Genomic DNA, 18,028 nt, shown 5'->3' with positions numbered 1-18,028 from the left:
TGTACCAACTGTTCTCAGAAACAACATGCAGAGTTTGGAGGGGTTTCAAATCGAGAGGTCTACTTAGAGAAGAACTCTGACTTAAGACAACATACTCCATGTCATTCTGTGCACTTTAGGGAAGAAATCAGAAGAACCAAAGTTAAATAACAAGAGAGAAAAACTTTCTAAGTTCTGGTCCATTATTCACATTAATTAAAAGTCTAAACTGAAAAACATCCTTTCTTGCCAATACCGAAGAGATATAAAATTAATCTAGGGTCCAAATGAATTCTTAATGAAAGTGTGTTCATTTTTATAACTCTAAATGACTGTCCAAAACAATGCCTGCAATTAAAATACCTTTTCTTTGGCTCCTAAAACATCCTAATATTCCAATAACTGAAGTGTTCACTTCCGGAAAGGAGACTAAAAAATTTCCTCCTCCCAGCTAGTTAAAGTTACCCATTTATTTACTCTTTCAACAAATCTTTATTGAGCACTTGCTATATATGCCAGGACCTGGGAAGAGAGTGGTCAGGTAGGCAAGATCCTGTCTCAAGGAGGCTCTTTAGTTCTTCTTCACTTTCTGCCATAACGGTAGTGTCATCTGCATATCTGAAAGTGAAAGTGAAGTCGCTCAGTCGTGCCCGACTCTTAGTGACCCCATGGACTGCAGCCTACCAGGCTCCTCCATCCATGGGATTTTCCAGGCAAGTGTACTGGAGTGGGTTGCCATTGCATATCTGAGGTTATTGATATTTCTCCCAGCAATCTTGATTCCAGCTTGTGCCTCCTCCAGCCCAAAGTTTCTCATGATGTACTCTGCATATAAGTTAAATAAGCAGGGTGACAATATACAGCCTTGATGTACTCCTTTTCCTATTTGGAACCAATCTGTTGTTTCACGTCCAGTTCTAACTGTTGTTCCTGGCCTGCATACAGGTTTAAGTGAAGAAGAACTAAAGAGTCTCTTGATGAAAGTGAAAGAAGAGAGTGAAAAAGTTGGCTTAAAGCTCAACATTCAGAAAACTAAGATCATGGCATCCAGTCCCATCACTTCATGGGAGATAGATGAGGAAACAGTGGAAACAGTGGCTGACTTTATTTTTCTGGGCTCCAAAATCATTGCAGATGGCGATTGCAGCAATGACATTAGAAGACGCTTACTCCTTGGAGGGAAAGTTATGACCAACATAGGCAGCATATTAAAAAGCAGAGACGTTACTTTGTCAACAAAGGTCCATCTAGTCAAGGCTGTGGTTTTTCCAGTGGTCATGTATGGATGTAAGAGTTGGACTATAAAGAAAGCTGAGCGTAGAACAGTTGATGCTTTTGAACTGTAGCCTTGAAGAAGACTCTTGAGAGTACCTTGGACTGCAAGGAAATCCAACCAGTCCATCCTAAAGGAGATCAGTCCTGGGTGTTCACTGGAAGGACTGATGCTGAGGCTGAAAATCCAATACTTTGGCCACCTGAAGCGAAGAGCTGACTCATTGGAAAAGACCCTGATGCTGGGAAAGATTAAAGGCAGGAGGAGAAGGGGACGACAGAGGATGATTAGGTTGGATGGCATCATCAACTCCAGGAGTAGGTGATGGACAGGGAGGTCTGGCATGCTGCGGTTCATGGGGTCACAAAGAGTTGGACATGGCTGAGTGACTGAACTGAACTGAACTGTCTTAAGGAGAAATAAAAATAAACAACTGAAGAGTGGAACTTAATGTGACAGTGAACAGTGGGGAAGGAGTGAGTTTGCCTAATCTGCATGAGCAAGGAAGGACCTTCTGAAGAGGTGAGGTTGGAGCTGAGTATTAAGAATACCTGGAGGTTGAACATTCCACCAGAACTGTGACTAGCAGTTCATTTCATGAGATGGAAGGAGACTGACTGCCCACACACCAGACAGGAGGCCAATGTACGGTGGGAGCTCAGCGGGTACAGGAAGGGAGTTGGGAGATAAGGTCAAGGAGGGGGAAAGAGCCTTGTGGGCCCCTGCAAAGATATCTGGATTTTATCCTACAAACTATAAGGAACAAAACTGGAGACTTTTAAGCAAGTGCTTGACACAACGTGATTTGCATTTGTAAAGGATTGCTCTGGAAGCTACCTAATGTTGGATTTAGGTGGGCAAAAGTGGAAACAGGAAGACTGACTTTTGAGAACATAAAATCCCCAGCCAGACTACTGGGGGCATTTCATAACTACAACACAGATGAGCTATTTTTCCTTTTGTTACATCACTGGATAACTTTATGCCCTTTTGTATTACATAATAGGATTTTTCCCCTGATAACCTCCTTCCTGATCTTGACAGTACACTTTGAAAGTTTTCTTTTCTCTTTTCCCTTCTTTAAGGGTAATGAATAGTGGCACAGTGAGGAGAGGCATGTTAGGTTCCTTCGCTCACCCTTTGATTAGTGTTTTTGGACTGTGTCTCAGAATAGACAAAGTCTCAGAGCCAGGGAGCTTCTGATCACTTGACTAGTAAACAGCTCACTGTCTCCCTATTCATCTGTCCCTCGCTCTGGTAAACTGGAAAACAGTACAAGTCCTCTTTAAAAAGGACAACCAAGAAGAAACCCAGACAATAAATGCCATGTGAAAAACGCCATGGGCTCAGTGCAGCCAGACTTTTCAATTTTTCAGACAATGCCAGAAATCTAGATTTGTATTTGAAATCTTTCTGTCTTTAAAGATTGAGTGCTTTTTAAGACACTAGGCAGCCCAAAGACATCAGTTCAATGGAATGGAATGGATCCAAGTCAGCTTCTGACCTCAGCAAAGAATCACTTACGTCTCCTCTTGCTTGAACATTCTATGGTTTAGATCATTTAGGGCTGATGTCTACATGCTCTTAAAGTACACCATCCTTTCTCTTTCTAACTTACTTCACTCCGTATATTAGGCTCTAGGTTTATCCACTTCATTCAGTTCAGTTCAGTCGCTCAGTCGTGTCCGACTCTTTGCGACCCCATGAACCGCAGCATGCCAGGCCTCCCTGTCCATCACTAACTCCTGGAGTTCACCCAAACTCATGTGCATTGAGTCGGTGATGCCATCCAGCCATCTCATCTTCTGTTGTCCCCTTCTCCTCCTGCCCCCAATCCCTCCCAGCATCAGAGTCTTTTCCAATGAGTCAACTCTTCGCATGAGGTTAGGACTACTCAAATATGTGTGTGTGTGTTTAATCTGAGCAATATTCCATTGTGTATATGTACCACAATTTCTGTATTCATTCATCAGTCAATGGGCATCTAGGTTGCTTCCATGTCCTAGCTGTTGTAAACAGTGCTGCAGCAAACACTGAGGCACACGCATCTTTTGACTATGGTTTTCTCAGGGTATATGCCCAGTAGTGGGATGGTTGGGTCATAATTCTATTCCTAGTTTTTTAAAGAATCTACATACTGTTCTCCATAGGAGCTGTATTAACTTGCATTCCCACCAACAGTGCAAGAGGGTTCCCTTCTCCATATCCTTTCCAGCATTTATTGTTTGTAGATTTTTTTAATGACGGCCATTCTGACCTGTGTGAGGTGATACCTCATTGTAGTTTTGATTTGCATTTCTCTAATAATGAGTGATGTTTAGCACGTTTATGTGTATTTGTTGGCCATCTGTATGTCTTTACAAATTCTTTGGAGAAATGTCTGTTTAGGTCTTTGGCCCATTTTTTGATTGGGTTGTTTTTTTTCTAGTATTGAGCTGTATGAGCTGCTTGCATATATTGGACATTTGCTGTGTGACATACGGAGCTCAACCCAGTGCTGTGTGAAAACCCAGACAGAGGGGTGGGGTGAGGAGGGAGATGGGAGGGGTGTTCAAGAGGGAGGGGACATACATATTCCTGTGGCTGATTCAAGTTGAGGTATGGCAGAAACCAATACAACATTGTAAAGCAATTATCCTCCAATAAAAAAAAAAATTAAGGTATAACAAAGAAAAAACAATACACCATCCTTCATACTTGTGATTTGCTTTACGTTCCTTAAATGGTCAAAAATTTTACTTTGCCAGGGGTTGGAAGTAAGAGTATGGACTGACTACAAAGGAGAACACAGGGCAATTTTGGAAGTTGAGGGAATAGTTCTATATCTTGATCATGGTGATTATGTGATGATATGCATTTGTCGAAAATCATTCAATTGCACAGCAAAAGGAAAATAAATTACAGTGTGTGAATTATACCTCAATAAAAAATTCAATAATACAGATGTAAAGAACAGACTTTTGGACTCTGTGGGAGAAAGCAAGGGTGGGATGATTTGAGAGAACAGCACTGAAACATGTATATTATCATATGTGAAATAGATCGCCAGTCCAGGTGTGATGCAGGATACAGGGTGCTCAGGACTGGTGCACTGGGACAACCTTGAGGGATGGGATGGGGAGGGAGGTGGGAGGGAAGTTCAGGATGGGGAACACATGTACACCCATGGCTGTACGGCAAAAACCACCACAATATTGTAAAGTAATTAGCCTCTAATTAAAATAAATTTTAAAAATTCAATAAGTAACATAATATTGTTCCAAAGAGAAAAACAAGGTCAGCTTCATGATGAATACAAAGATACAAGAGATAGCTGGAACAAAATTTAGTGAACTGGTTTACAACAAAGTAGCTTGATGTAATACTGAGGGAAGTGAAAAATGCGTGTCTTAGAAATATTCTACCACTTCCAGACAGCTATTTTCATTAACAGAATGAGGAAAATAGAAACTGGTGCTATATAAGAATATAAATACTGCATTAAATATAAGGATTTCTTACTATGTTTACAAAGAACTTTCAGAACATCCTCTCATGTAATTCTCACTAAAAACCTCTAAAATGTATAGATCAGAGCATTGGAGGACGAAGAGGTTACAGTTTGGCCATAATGGCAAAACAAACAAATAATTGTGCAGGGCATCAGAAACTCCTGTTGAAAAGGCTACCCAGAATTCTAGATTTTGCACTTCTTAGGAACTATGTATTCTGTAAACCTATCTTTGATTAGAATTATCTACTTGCCATTCAAGGGGAAAAACAGCCTTTATTTTCATTTCTAGGATGCAGCATAATGGTTGCTAATAAATCTTTTTGGAACATCAATTATTCCATGCCAGGAAATTATTTTTTAGAAGTGAGTTTTTATTGCTGGTTGATATAACTAAGCTGATAGCAAGAGAGCAGTGGTATATTTAGGATATGAGAGCATAACCCTGGAGTCAATTCTGCCTGAAGGATGGGAACACTCCAGACGGTATGACATTTCAGGGTCACTATAATCCCTTAGTTTTCATAAATATTTAAAGAAAGAGAAAAAAGATACGGAGGGGAAAAAAACCCTAAAATCAAGAACTTACAGGCATCCAAAATCTGTAACAAAGAGACTGCTACACATTCGTGGTTTTCACGTCCACAAATCACTTAGTTATATTAAAAATTCCTTAGTAAGACTTAATTATTTCATTCTGTCAAATGAAACTATTTGTCAAGGTTGGGAAACAACCAAATTATTTAGTTTCCCTCTCCTTTTGAACTCCTGGAATCAGCATCAGTCAAAGCACTCACAAGGTCCAATTCCCCAGGTAGTTTTCTTTCCCCTATTTTCTTACCTCATAGTTATGTCCAACTATTGTTTTTCTCCCTCAATAAAAGCATCTCTGACTAGATTAACAGTGCAGAGTGAAAAGGAAAGGTCGAGGTCCTTCCCTTGGTCTTCAAGTTATGAAAGCAATACTGGGAACATTTATGAATGTTACACATTAATCCACTGAAATGGTCATTTAGTTTCTTTTCCAAACACAGGATTTCATCACATCTAATAATAAAGCAACAAGCCATTTTCTGTATATTTTAAACCATAGACTTGTAATTATACGAAAAGCTTCTATATGAATTCTCTGTGATGATGTAAGCTGGTACTGCAGCATAAGTGGGTTTTTTTGAAGCTCAATACATACCTACAAGGATCTATTTACATTGGGCTAATCATGTCGAAATAGCATCTATTTGAGGGTAAAGTCAAAGTTTCTTTTATAAACCTCTATAGATAGATAAATAATCTAGGAGGCTTTTTATAGTTATAAAATTAAGACTGCTTTTCAGTGCCTGCTAAAGTTTTTGGACATACTATCCATCTAATGGGCAAAATGTAATCCTAAATTGGTGATTAAAGACTCTGCATAAAAACAAGCTGTCATGTGGATAGAGAGAAATTAAACCTGACAACAGTAATGCTGACTTTCCTAAATGAAAGCCCAGTTCAAGTTTCTACTCATCCATTTTTCAAAACTTAAAAAAAGGCATTTTCCAACCACTCATAGATGAGATGCCAACATTTGCATTTCAGTTGAACCTGATGAAGTCAGTTGATTTTCAGCTTTAGGCTTGCTCAGAACTCCTGTCAGAAAATGTCTGCCCAATCTAAAAAACATAGCAATGTTACAACACAGGAGAAAGGAGTGAAGCATGCCTGGCTGTAGTATTTCTCTACTGTAGCTGGTTCTCTACTGCATTGACACCCCACCACTGGAAAGCCAAGAGAGTATCTGGAAGTACCACCACTGGGTCCATATAAAGACACTTCCAAGGGAGAAACTGGATGGAGGCAATGCGTAGAGAACTAGGAATTAAGGTCAGGAAATGAGATTTCTTCATCCTGGCAAATCCAAACCAATACCTAAAAAATAAGATGACCTTCCTTTTTTGTTGGTTTGTTTGCCGTGCTTTTCATTGTAAGTTTCCTACTTTGGGCAAAAATAAAATTAGGAAAATCTTGTCTCCTTGGTGATAATAAACAACACTGAAAATCACTGGCCCAAGTTTAGGTTAAGGACAGGATTTTTTGTCAGACAACCTATGCTGGCATCCCAGCTCTGTCCACTACTAACCTGGTCATCTTGGTCAACTTAGTTACAAAAGAACTAAGAAGAAAATTAACTTTCTTCATCATAAAAAAAAAAGTGTATTACAGTTTGAGGAGATGATACACATAAGAACGCTGGCATGGTGTTCCAGCTCATGGAAGAGCCTATACAGAGAAGAGAGCTGGCACTACTTAAAGGAACCTATCCCTAAGGTTCCTTTGGGAAACATTCTAGAGAGATGCAAGTTGTGTAAAAGATTGGGAGGAAAAGACACACTAGGAGAAACAGATGTAGCAAAAAAGCAAAAATTGGTACATAGGCCTTATGTAATTATTTGCAAAATTTTCATCTTACAAGTAAGGCATGGATAGAATTCACCTTATTAAAATAAACTAATATGAAGTGTGACTTCAAAATACGTAAACTTTTGGGATTATAAATGTGTATGTAATTGTTGTCCAAATTAATCTCCTTGGGAAAATATACACTTTGCTCAAAATTTAGACATGGCTTTAGGGACACTTTATAAGAAGAAATATATGCACACACATAAAACCATGCTATGTCTGTATGTGACTACAGGCATGAAAGAATATTCTCCTCTCGGCTGTTCTGGATAGATTACTGGGGACAAGAAATGAGTATGAATCATGAGGAGTTAAGGAGAAAATGTAACATTTATGCTAGAAAATTATGTCAAGAAAAGGAATACAATAGATACTACTCAAATAAAGGGTCAAATTCTCTTCCAAACCTGATGAATGCTCCCCATTAGCTCTGTACCAGCATTTGAGCTTAATTATATTCATGCCTCGCATGTCAGACATAAAATCTACCTGTTTTAATAAGGGCAACGCAGGACATCTGCTCAGCCTCCCCTTTACTGCTCTTGTCTTAGATATATTTTTATTATGATAAAATAGCACTCATGTCAAAATGCCTAAGTATCATAGTAACAAATATATAATAAATACTTATATCTAGAGTGAACCTTGACATGTATAAGATATCATCTCATGATTTGTGTGAGCTTTTTTTTTAAGTGTTGGCTGATATCCAGTCATAGGAATGCATAAGATATTTATCACAGAGCATTTTACAAAGAAAGAAAGAGAGAGGGAGTAAGGGAGGGAATGAAAGAGACAGCGAGGGAAAGACAGAGAGAAAGAGACAGAAAGAGAGACAGAGACAGAGAGAACGGAGAGGAAAATATATAAACAGTACACAATAATCCTGAGAGAAACTAAACAAGTCTGAAACTTGTTTCCTCAAAGAAAACAGTTTCCTTCCTCAGTCCTCTATCCCAATACTTAATATATTGTATTGCTATTTACTGGAATATTTCAGTCCCCTGCTGCCCATATGTTAAGTTCCATGAGGATGCTGAATGCTGTTTTCTGACTGCCTAAAATAGTGTCTGGTACTAATCAAGTAAGAATCCAGTAATGATTTGCTAAGTGGATACTTACAAAGATTCGTGTTGTGCTTAGTTGTGCAGTCGTGTCAGGCTCTTTGTGACCCCACGGACTATAGCCCACCAGGCTCCTCTGTCCATGGGAATTCTCCAGGCAAGAATACCGGAGTGGGTTGCCATTCACTCCTAGAGGGCATCGTCCCAACCCAGAGATAGAACCCAGGCCTCCCACATTGCAGGAGGACTCTTTACCATCTGAGCCACTAGGGAAGTCCATGAATACTGGAGTGGGTAGCCTATTTCTTCTCTAGGGCATCTTCCAGACCCAGGAATCAAACCGGGGTCTCCTGCATTTCAGGCAGATTCTTTACCAGCTGAGCTACCAGGGAAGCCCCTTGCATAGATTATGTCATTCAAATAAGTATTGAAATAAGAAATAATTTTCTTAAAATTTCTTCTCATACAGGTTTGACAAAATGAATATGAAAAACATAGGTATTAGAAAAGATATAAAATTTTAGTTAAAATAGAAACAATTAGGCAGCAATCAGTGCTATTAATACTATAACTAAGAAATAATTCAAAGAACAATGTTGTCATTTGGAATGGGGACAGAGATCTATTGTCAAATTTTCTCACAATAAAGATGCCTGAATATACTTTGGAAAATTTCCGTGTGTCAGAGAGTGATGTGACTTGACATTTGCCCTACTATTAATCAGGCAGTGGTCACAGTACTCCTTCAAAAATCATAAAAATTCCCAAGCAACTGTGGTATTTTGTTTTCATCAGTCACAGTTTTTACCAGAAAATCTGTGGCAATATTTAAACTTGAAAAGGGTTCAGAAGAAAACTATCAGTACTCTCCTATATTTTTGTTTGCTATTTTGTATTTATAAGGAAAATTTTATTTTAGAAAACCACTTTTTTCCAATAAAAAACATTAAAAGATACTGGCAAAAGTAACAGTCTTCTTTGATCCTCATATTGAAAACCTTTCTTTAATAACATTTTTTTAAACATGAAGGTACTATATATTAGTGATAAAATTGTTTAGATGCATTTCTGAATTTTTCAAATGTTTCAAAAAAAAAAAAACCCAAGAGAACAAATGTTGTAAGCCATGATTTTCTTATGATTAAGCTTCTCAAAATGCTTTCAGTGAAAACAAAATATGCAAACTTATAAGCAAAGATAAAACAATCTGACATTTTCCACACATCTTTTTTTTAAGTTTGTCTCATTCTTTTCCGGTAGATATAGCAATACAAATACTACACAAACCCATTCTAGGGATATTTCTGCTAAGCTGTTAAGCACTTAAAACATACTTACATGAGCTTTAGCATCTTATGACACACAAATTTCCCATGTAAATGTCATTTAAGTAGTAGGTAGCAGGTAGGCAAATTGTTTAGTATACTTAATAACATTTACATTGTATGGAAATAACAAATATGACTGACTGCTTTCATAAATGCATTCAAATAACAGCAAGATATGAGAAAGTCTTTAAAATTTAGTCAGTCGGTCAATGTACAAACTGCTCTGAAAAAGTATACTTTTGCTTCTAATTCTCCTAAAGATTATTAGCAATTCAAATCAGTCATTAAAATTTTCATACCAGGAAGGCTAATCATATTTAATATGATGCAAATTTAGAGATAAATCTGCTTATTTTTTCTTTCTTCTCACTCCATTTTTCCTCAAAGTCCCTAAATTCCTCAAAAAGAACCATAAAGCCAGTTAGAGGGAATAAAAGGAAAAGACATAAAATACATCATCTATACACTTATATATGCATATGTGCCAGTATTTCCTGCTGTAATAAATATCACAAGAGAGTAAGGACTATGTGTTTATGATGCCAACTATTTGGCTGTTTGATGAGTCACTGAAGATTTGTCCATGATAACAGAAGGGAGAAAAGATATAAATTAAAGTTTCTGTGGTTATTTCTCATTAATGGTTATTCTACATGATACTCATAAATATATTATTATGCAGAAACCTGTTTTCTTCCGGCATCTAAGTTTGCCTTCTCCTGACATGAAATAAATGTTTTCATTACCTCATGGAAAAGGTGAACAGTAGCGATTCACTCATTAGTGGTTCTATTTGTGAATACCATAGAATGGGATGGAGTTCAATATTTATTTAAGAAAATTCCTCTCTATTCCCTTAGACAATTGAGGACAGGTGAAATATTTTCAAAATCTGGAGAATACCCAGTGTGCATATGCCATCTTGATTCTTGATTAAACATATGGAATACATACAAGGAGAAAAGCCAAGGAGAGACCTGCTTGAGTAATCTAAACACCCAAGTTGAGAGAGGTTAATATATAAAGATCAGCTTTGTACTTTGAAGTTTTCTGGGCTTCATTTTGCCTAATTAAGACAAGATTTAATAATCAAACCACTGTACAAACATGTAGTACAGGTTTGTTTCTAATTTTGGAAGGAATTCTTAACAGAGTCCAAAGAATCAGCTCCACATGGAAGAAGGTCTCTGATAAGATTTGCTTTTCTCATTTCTGAAATGCAAATGCCTGCTTTCCATCTTAGTTTCTTTCATGTGACTGAGCTTAGCATCTGTCTGTCAAAATCTCAAGTGTGATACTAAAATACAATAATACCATCCAATATTAACATACCACTTGAGTTTGAAGCAGTGGGAACTCTAGATCATAAAAAAATGCATTCCAAAATATTCTTAAAGGTATTCATAGAAATCATCTGTAGATGGTGATTTCAAAGGGATCAATTTACCTCATATACCTGTAAGAGAATACACCTCCATATAGTTCTAGGAAATAGAACCTAGTAGCAGAAAGTGTATTCACAATCAGATGTTACTTTTCTTCCCAGGGACAGAGAAGCCTGGCAGGCTATAGTCTGCGAGGTTGCAAAAGAATCTGTGAGGTTGCAAAAGAATCAGACATGACTTAGCAATTAAATAACAACAACTACTACTTTTCTAAATGAATCTAATTCCAGATCAAAATATTGTGAGGTGAAATGTAAGAATTCCCAGCCATTCCTTTCATACTGGATAATATTTCAAGAATACCTGGTAATTTTAAGCTGTGCTAATATACCACAAAAGAAACAAATCAACATAACTCTACCATAACACAGTAAATGTACAGAATGACATTGAGGACAAGGAGTAATATGCCATTATACAAGGAGAAAAATCAGTTCTCCGCTGACAAGACTGATTTTATCTAAGATAATTAGATAAATTTAGAGAAATACTGAAGCAATAAGATAGGCATTAACCTGATGATATACTAATAGAAAGAGTCTGAAATATAGTGGAATACAATCTGCAGTGCAGCAAATGATGACTGGAGAGGCAGCTGGCACTCCCAGCCACTCCCACCCCAATATACACACATACACGTCATTTGTGAACACTGCAAAGGGTTGGGCTGGGGGAATTTGTGTTCAGTATTGTGCTCTTCAGTCATGCTACCTTCATGTATCTGCCTTGTTAAGATGGAGGCCAAAGATGAGAAAACATCTCTAATCCCACCTGCAATAAGGTGAGCACATGATAAAGATCCCCTTTCTCTTACTATCAGAAAGATGATTAGACTTTTGCCCATGAGGTTTTGTTTCATTTATGCTCAGTCGCTTCAGTTGTGTCTGACTTTTTGCAACCCCAGGGATTGTAGCCCACCAGGCTCCTCTGTCCATGGGATTCTCCAGGCAAGAATACTGGAGTGGGTTGTCATCTCATCCTCCAGGGGATCTTCCTGACCCAGGGATCAAACTCGCATCTCTTGTGTCTCCTGCAATGGCAAGCGGGTTCTTTACCACTAGTACCACCCGGGAAGCCCTGTTTTGTTTATGGCATAATATGATAGCACACTTACATACTAAGCCAATTTTTAGCTATCCATTTATCAGTAAACAGGACACTGTTTCTCAGTATAATGCCTCTATCAGATATTTGTAAGTAATATAGAAACAAAGGAGAAAGGACAGAATTTTGATATTCAGGACCTTTCATTTTCCAGGAATGAAAGGATTTTCCTTTGTAAGGCTACCATGGCAGAGAGCAATGTTTAAACACTGTACGGACCAGTTTTGCTTACAGATTCATTGAAAATGCTCTCCTGGCCTGTGTGACACATTATATTAGAATGACTGTCTGTGGCTGCCTCAGCAGGAGAGCTCCGGAGGATGTGCTGTGACTCAGGCCTCTGCTGTCCATTTCTGACACAGAGAGACTACCACAAACTGCCGAGAAACTGCTTCAGCACTGACTGGACTAAGAGTTGGACATATTAAAAAACAAATGTAACATGTTTACATACAAGTTGCAGAGAAACGCCTAACTGGCTAACCTTGCCATAGCTGCCAACACCTGTGCAAACTTCAACTCTGCCTCAGACCTTTACTGCAGTAACAAAACCCTGGGCTCTGCACACACTTTTCTGTATGTGCTGCTGCATTCAGATATGTCCTCAGTCAGAAAACACTTTCCAAGCTAGGACCTCAATTTTGCTACAAATGTCCTATGCATGCAGTGATGGAGAAGACAGTGGTATTGTGATGGTGTCCTTGAGCCCTGACAGCAAGGCCAGGAGGGCAGTATCCAGGTCATTGTGATGGACACCAACATTCTCTCTTGTATGCCCATATCAGTGACGAGAACCCCAGATTCCACACAGGTGGCTTTGCTGTGTTGACATGGCTTGGGAACTTACCTTGTTCATGTGGATCTGCTGCTGGTATTGCTTCTGCTTCTCCAAGAACTGCTGGTGCTGCTGCTGAATGACCAGCTGAGCCAAGGTGCTCTGTGGCAAAGGTGCAGACTGGGTTCGATTCAGGGGTCTGTGTCGGGGTAATTTGTGGGTACCTCTAATGCCGGGTGAAATTCTCTCTTTTGTTGCCAAGGGAGACTGAGGATGTAAGGGAACTCCACCTGAAAAAAAATATATATATATACATAGGTACTTACAGAGACACATACACAATTTAAGAAAAGACAAGAAACTATAGAAGATAGCTATGGGATAAGTTTTATGAAAAGCAGTATACTATTGGGCATATATCAGAAAAAGGCTAGGTTGGGTGTGTTCGTCACTCAGTCTTGTCCGACTCTGCGACCGCATGGAATGTAGCCAACCAGCCTCCTCTGTCCATGGGATTCTCTAGACAAGAATACTGGAGTGGGTTGCCATGCCTTTCTCCAGGGGATCTTCCAGACCCAGGGATCGAACCTGGGTTTCCTGCATGGCAGGCAGTCTCTTTACCATCTGAGCCACTAGGGATGCCCAGATTGGGTAGGGTGGAGGCAAAAATGCCAATGCATTGGGCAGATACACATCTGATCAATGACTCATCTATAGTCCACTCTGGTATATCTGAAGGTTAAATAAGGTGAGTTTTTCTCCACAGATTTAGAGGAATAAATACGGGTAAGAGTCTTTTCCACAGTACTAGGTATCAGGGAAACCTCTGCACGACAATGTGAATTTTTACTAGGTCTTGAGGCAAAGAGACATCACGTTGGCTTGCTGATAAAAACAAAAGCCCTAACACAACCTACAAAAGACGCCATTATAAATTACCAGCCACAAGAAGTTTTTGCTGTCGCATTTGTTCTTTCAATAGTAGATGCTGCAGGAGAGCTTGGTGGCTGCTATTGGGCTTTCCCTCCAAAGTAACGTGGGGATGGCTTGAAGACGCCGGGAGGCTGCCCCCGTATTGCCCAGGCAGAGGAACACCTTGCCTGAGTGTCTGGGTCTCACACTTCTGTTTTTCCTTGAGTGAATTTGAAGCCTGTGTCAAGAAATAATAAAGATGTTAATCCACTTTCATCCATATGGGTCATTAGGTCTGTAAGTCATTAGACTGGTTTCTCATTCCATAATTTCCCCTGCCACCAAAAAGCCTTATCTTACCCAATGGCTGAGTAGGGAAAATGGACAACAGTATGTCTTTTGAACTAAGTGAATGAACATAGGAGAAAAAAACACAAAGCTGGTGCACTGGAGACAGTTTAGTATTGCGTATCATTGTACTGAAGCCCAAATGAAACTTTTCCTAAAACATTAAAAAAATTATGTTTATTTTAGGCTTAATAACTGGGAAGTTTATTTCTAAAATATTTTAACATATTGCTTAAGTAAAAGGTATATTATAAAAGTAAAATTTATTCAGATTGCTAAACTCATGACTATACAATAGTGATTAGAAGCTGGATATAAAATGGTCTGTAATTTGGGAGTTTCAAGCAGAATAAACAATTCACTCTTTATATGTCCTCTAATACATTCATAGAGCTGTGGGTGTCCAATATTTAATTTTTAAAATAAAATTACTGAGATAAGTCAATGAAAGATTATATAAAATATGAAGAAATTTTATTTAAATGTATATTTTATATTAATTTATAACAGAGTCTCAAATCTCTAAATATTGAAAATGACACTCCAGATACTTTTGTTTAATAAAATAAACTACAAGTGAAATTAGATATCACCTAAAATTGCTGTTAGGAACTTGAAATATATGATAACATAGTAATAAGGCAATAATAATTATATCATCAATAGTAATAATGAATTCTCCTAGTCAAAGAACTTAATGAATGGTGGTCATTTTGGTATTACAAAAGCAGAGGCTTAATACCTCAAAATTATGTGGCATGTTTCTTTTCAAAACTCATGTTTCATCTTTCAAAATTGCTGTGCGCCAGGGAAGCAAAGCAATTTTCAGTGACGGGGAAATTGAAGGACAAAGAGGTAAATGGTTTGTCTTAGTCACACAACAAGTCGATGCAATGTTTAATCTAGAAGTGATTCCTTCTCCTGGCTTCTTCTCCTTAAAATTTCCTACTACTCAATGGGGAAATAGAATATTAGAGATCCCTTTGCCAAAGCAATGCCAAGCTTGAAAAATTAATTATGATAGCTTCATACACAGCAAAATAGAAGCAAAGAAAAATGAAACTTCAATCCAAACCACACTGGTTTACTCATCCAATGGTACCAAATGGTATTATCATTGAAACATTTAATAGTCTGGCTTTTAGTATTTGGTCCTTTGGGGAAAAATTCTCCCTGACCACATTAAAAGTAGTGCGTTTGTGTTAGCTGGTAGGAGTGACTTAGAACATGCAAAAAAAAGTAGAAAACTTCTGTGTTGTAAGTTTTTGTGTTAGTATTTGCTCATCACCAGAAGAAACAGAAAATATAGGAACAGAAGAATATAATGTTTTTTGAAAATAATTTTTAATAAGATTAGAAAATATCATCCATAAATATTTGTTTTATTTAATCCCTAATTTCTTTTTCTTTTTCACTAGTCAGTTGTTTACAAATGCTTCATGTATAATTTCAAGGGCATAGCTGAGTTTTTTTTGTCTGTCTTCTTTAATCCCCAGATATAAAACAACATCCAAACTTTGCTTTTTCCTCACTGGCATAAGATTACTGTATCACCTAAGATAACATTCTACTCTATTACAAAGATCAAATATAATAAGTTATCTTATAGATATATTTGTAATATGTATTGAACATAGTCATAAAATTTACCATTTAAAAATGTCACCATAAGCATGATCGTGCATAAACTAGCATACCATAAGATAGGGTTCATATTCTGCAAACAGTCACAAAATGGTCAACTCTTTATAATTTCCTGATGTGGGCATATTGTAAAAGATATTAATTTGACAAGATGGACTCAGTGGAAGACTTGCCAAACTCTTGAAGCCATTTAAAAATTGGTAAAATTGGTGCCAAGGGTTGGAACAGATTTCTCTTTAAACTGAATGTATCATATGACCTCTACCTAATTTAATAATCTTTCACAGATAAATTATTCAAGTTTAAAAATCTTTTACTATGACTAACATTTATATTATTTTAGAGTATATGTGTGAAATATAATTATTGCTGTCTTCTGCTAGCTGGACAATTACTTCCAAAAAATCCTATTTCAGTTGTTGAGACTTTCAAAGTAATTGATTCACTCTGAATTTCCAAGGAAGAGTTTAATATTGTTCTTACAGAGGTTTTCCAGATATATATTCTTCAGTACCAGAGAGTCAGGGACCTAAATTCTCAGAATAAAGTCATTCACAAAATAAACACTTTAAACATGCTGCTGTGCTTCAGACACTGCCCTCACAGCACTGGCCTGAGTTGAGGTCCAGGTCTGCTAGTTGCTGGGCTTGTGATCCTGGATCCAAGTCTCGGGCTGCTTCTTCTGTTAAAACGTGGTCTGTAATCTGTGTCATGGGATGGTTGTGTGGAGCTAGCAAAATAATAAAGCTGGAGACTGCTTTCTTTTTTAAAAACTAGAAAGTATTATACTAATATTAGTTATTATTTTTATATATTATTGTGAATCAATATGATTCTTTAATGTGAGGTCAAACTGAGTATCTTTCAACAACTCAGTAAATAGTGAAGAAGTAGACTACCAAGGTTCCCTGAAGTCTAAATATACAAGTAAAGAATGAGAGGTCCCCTAGGAAAACAGTCCTCGGGCTGGTTTAGGCCAATGCAGGGTAATGACTTACACTGAGCTGGGTTGACACTGCTGGAAGACCCAGGGTGATGTTGGGCAAAGACGGAGAGGTATAAAGACTGAGCAGGTTCATGGAATCTTCGTGAATTAGAATGCGCTGCTGTGAAACCATTTTCTATTAAAAAAAAAAAAAAGTGAAAGGGGAGTCCCACAATATTATATCACAAAGTTTACTGTAATGTTCACATTTCAGAAAATAGGTTTTAATTATAATCTGTCAAAACATTTAAGTATTTTAATGAAGAATTCACAAGTATTTTATGACTTCTGTATCCAAAAAAGTTAAATGCAATAATTAAATTAAAAATTTCTTCATCAGATATAATTGTAATATCTGAAGAAGACTTTCCATTTCATTTTGAAAAAAATTAATTTTAAAATTTCTGCTTTCATGGAATATAATCAGTATGTTTGTCATCAATTGGTAATATACAACAATTAAATTGAGTAATCTTTATGAGTATAAATAGATTTTTGTGTTCCTGAGTGATGAATATGTATGTAATGCCATTATAATCATTATTCTCATATGGATTAAATATCATTTTACTGATAGGAAAACACACAGAAGAAAATCTTAGATTAAATATTGCCTTATAGGACTTCTATACTAACTAATCATTGTTTAAAATCATTGTCATTTGTGAATAGACAACTCTGTGCTGTCTTTTAATTCAGTCACATTCAGAAACTAAAGTAAATGTGAAAATGTTATGAGTTCCCTGGGCCTCACTAGTCTTCATTTACACTGGAATACCTTGAACATTTTGGCATCATGGTCCTTTTTACAACAAATAACCTTTTTTTTTTTAATCCAATACCAAGAGTCATGTTTTCCCACATGTGGCCTAATATGGTTGCTTGAATTACATTTTCTGTTTAACTCTTGCTTCCCTCCCAGAACTTTTATACAATAAGAGTTACAAAGGTCTTATTCGACTAAGGAACTCTGGCCTGATATGGTCCCCAAGGGAACAACATCCTTGAAAAAGAATACTCCATGTAACAGTATGACACAGTGACTGCTTTCTTCCCAAACAAAAAGCATATGGGACTCCAATAAGAGACCACCTCCAAGAGGGATATTGCACACACGGGCTTTGACTAAAGTAAATATAATAACTTGTCAAGTATGTTTGGGGGAGCTGTAGATTTTCCCCTGGACAAACCTGGGATATCAATTAACTGGGGAAAATATCATGTGCTAATACAATGCAA

At 37.4% G+C, this 18,028-nt stretch overlaps 1 protein-coding gene across 1 annotated transcript in view; it reads right to left on the bottom strand.

Moving 5' to 3' along the window:
- The window catches only part of HDAC9 (histone deacetylase 9), a 584,217-nt gene that overhangs the window by 381,986 nt on the left and 184,203 nt on the right, over positions 1 to 18,028 (bottom strand). The window contains exons 9-11 of the mRNA XM_052639177.1: positions 16,803 to 16,925; positions 13,840 to 14,050; positions 12,973 to 13,190 (exon numbers count right to left, since the gene is read on the bottom strand). Of these exons, the coding sequence (XP_052495137.1) occupies positions 12,973 to 13,190; positions 13,840 to 14,050; positions 16,803 to 16,925 (552 nt within the window). The remainder of the gene's footprint in view (positions 1 to 12,972; positions 13,191 to 13,839; positions 14,051 to 16,802; positions 16,926 to 18,028) is intronic.

The sequence above is a fragment of the Budorcas taxicolor genome, chromosome 4 (genome assembly GCF_023091745.1).
Source record: "Budorcas taxicolor isolate Tak-1 chromosome 4, Takin1.1, whole genome shotgun sequence".
NCBI classification, from domain to species: Eukaryota; Metazoa; Chordata; class Mammalia; order Artiodactyla; family Bovidae; genus Budorcas; species Budorcas taxicolor.
Note: the sequence above shows the minus strand (reverse complement) of the source record. Positions and strands in the feature narration are given on the sequence as shown.